This window comes from Chlorella variabilis, assembly GCF_000147415.1.
Source record: "Chlorella variabilis unplaced genomic scaffold CHLNCscaffold_2, whole genome shotgun sequence".
Lineage (NCBI taxonomy): Eukaryota > Viridiplantae > Chlorophyta > Trebouxiophyceae > Chlorellales > Chlorellaceae > Chlorella > Chlorella variabilis.
The window spans coordinates 1,376,978-1,377,852 of NW_005435086.1; the positions used below are offsets into that span (position 1 = coordinate 1,376,978).

General features: G+C 71.9%; 1 protein-coding gene across 1 annotated transcript in view; it reads right to left on the reverse strand.

The window, feature by feature from the left end:
* CHLNCDRAFT_56737 (hypothetical protein) overlaps positions 1-875 on the reverse strand; it is a gene marked incomplete at both ends in the record, with an annotated part of 13,501 nt that overhangs the window by 3,684 nt on the left and 8,942 nt on the right. The window contains 3 exons of the mRNA XM_005851445.1: positions 64-208; positions 374-471; positions 601-695. Coding sequence (XP_005851507.1) covers positions 64-208; positions 374-471; positions 601-695 — 338 coding nt within the window. The remainder of the gene's footprint in view (positions 1-63; positions 209-373; positions 472-600; positions 696-875) is intronic.

Below are 875 nucleotides of genomic sequence, written 5' to 3' on the forward strand. Positions count from 1 at the left end.
GCAGGGGGGGCGCCCAGGCATCACAAGCGCCCGCCCCGCGGCTCCAGCCGCCGCCTCACCCACGCCGCTGCCGATGCGCTGCAGCTCTTGCAGGCTCCCCAGCAGCGCCTCCTCCAGCTCCTCCATGGCCGCTGAGGCAGCAGCGGCGGCGTTGCTGCTGTAGGTGGCAGCTAGCAGGTTGGGCTTGCCCAGCTGGCGCACCACGCCCCTGCGGGCGCAGGCACGAAGCGGGAGGCGGGACAGCGGGTTGGACGGGCGTGTGTGGGGATGCAGCGGCGAGGAAGGCACCTCTCGAAAGGCAGCTGACAGCGTGCTGCACCCCGGCAGGCAGGGCAGCGCAGGGCAGCGCGGGCGGCCCCGCGCCGCAGCTCACCGCAGGAAGACCCTCTTGAGGGGCAGGCTGTGCCGGTTCTTGCGCTCCATCAGTGTGTAGATGTGCCACTGGCGGTTGCGGGAGGAGGTGTAGGAGACCTGCGGGGGGGAGGCGCAGGGTGGCAGGGTGTGTGTGTGGATGTGTGGTGTGACAGTGGGGCCGGCTTCAGGCCTGGCTGCGGTGTGGAATGCGGTTGGGATGTGGGCGGGAGGCGGGCGGGCACCCACCTGGTCAAAGGCGCGCAGGCGCTGCAGCTCCAGGGTCGCCGCCATGGGCGGCTCCACCAGGCCCATCACAGGGTCCAGCTCGAACTGCTGGCTGGCTGCAGGGGCGCGGCAAGGCGGCAGCAGCAGGGTGGCGCCGGAGGGTGCGGAGCGGCTGCGTGGGGGGCACACACACGCTACCAAGCAGGCGCCACAGCTGTGCGGCCTGCCAGCTCAACTCTGCCCCTCGTCCTGGCCCCCACTCCTGCCCCCCCGCTCTCATGCCCACCTTGGTCGAA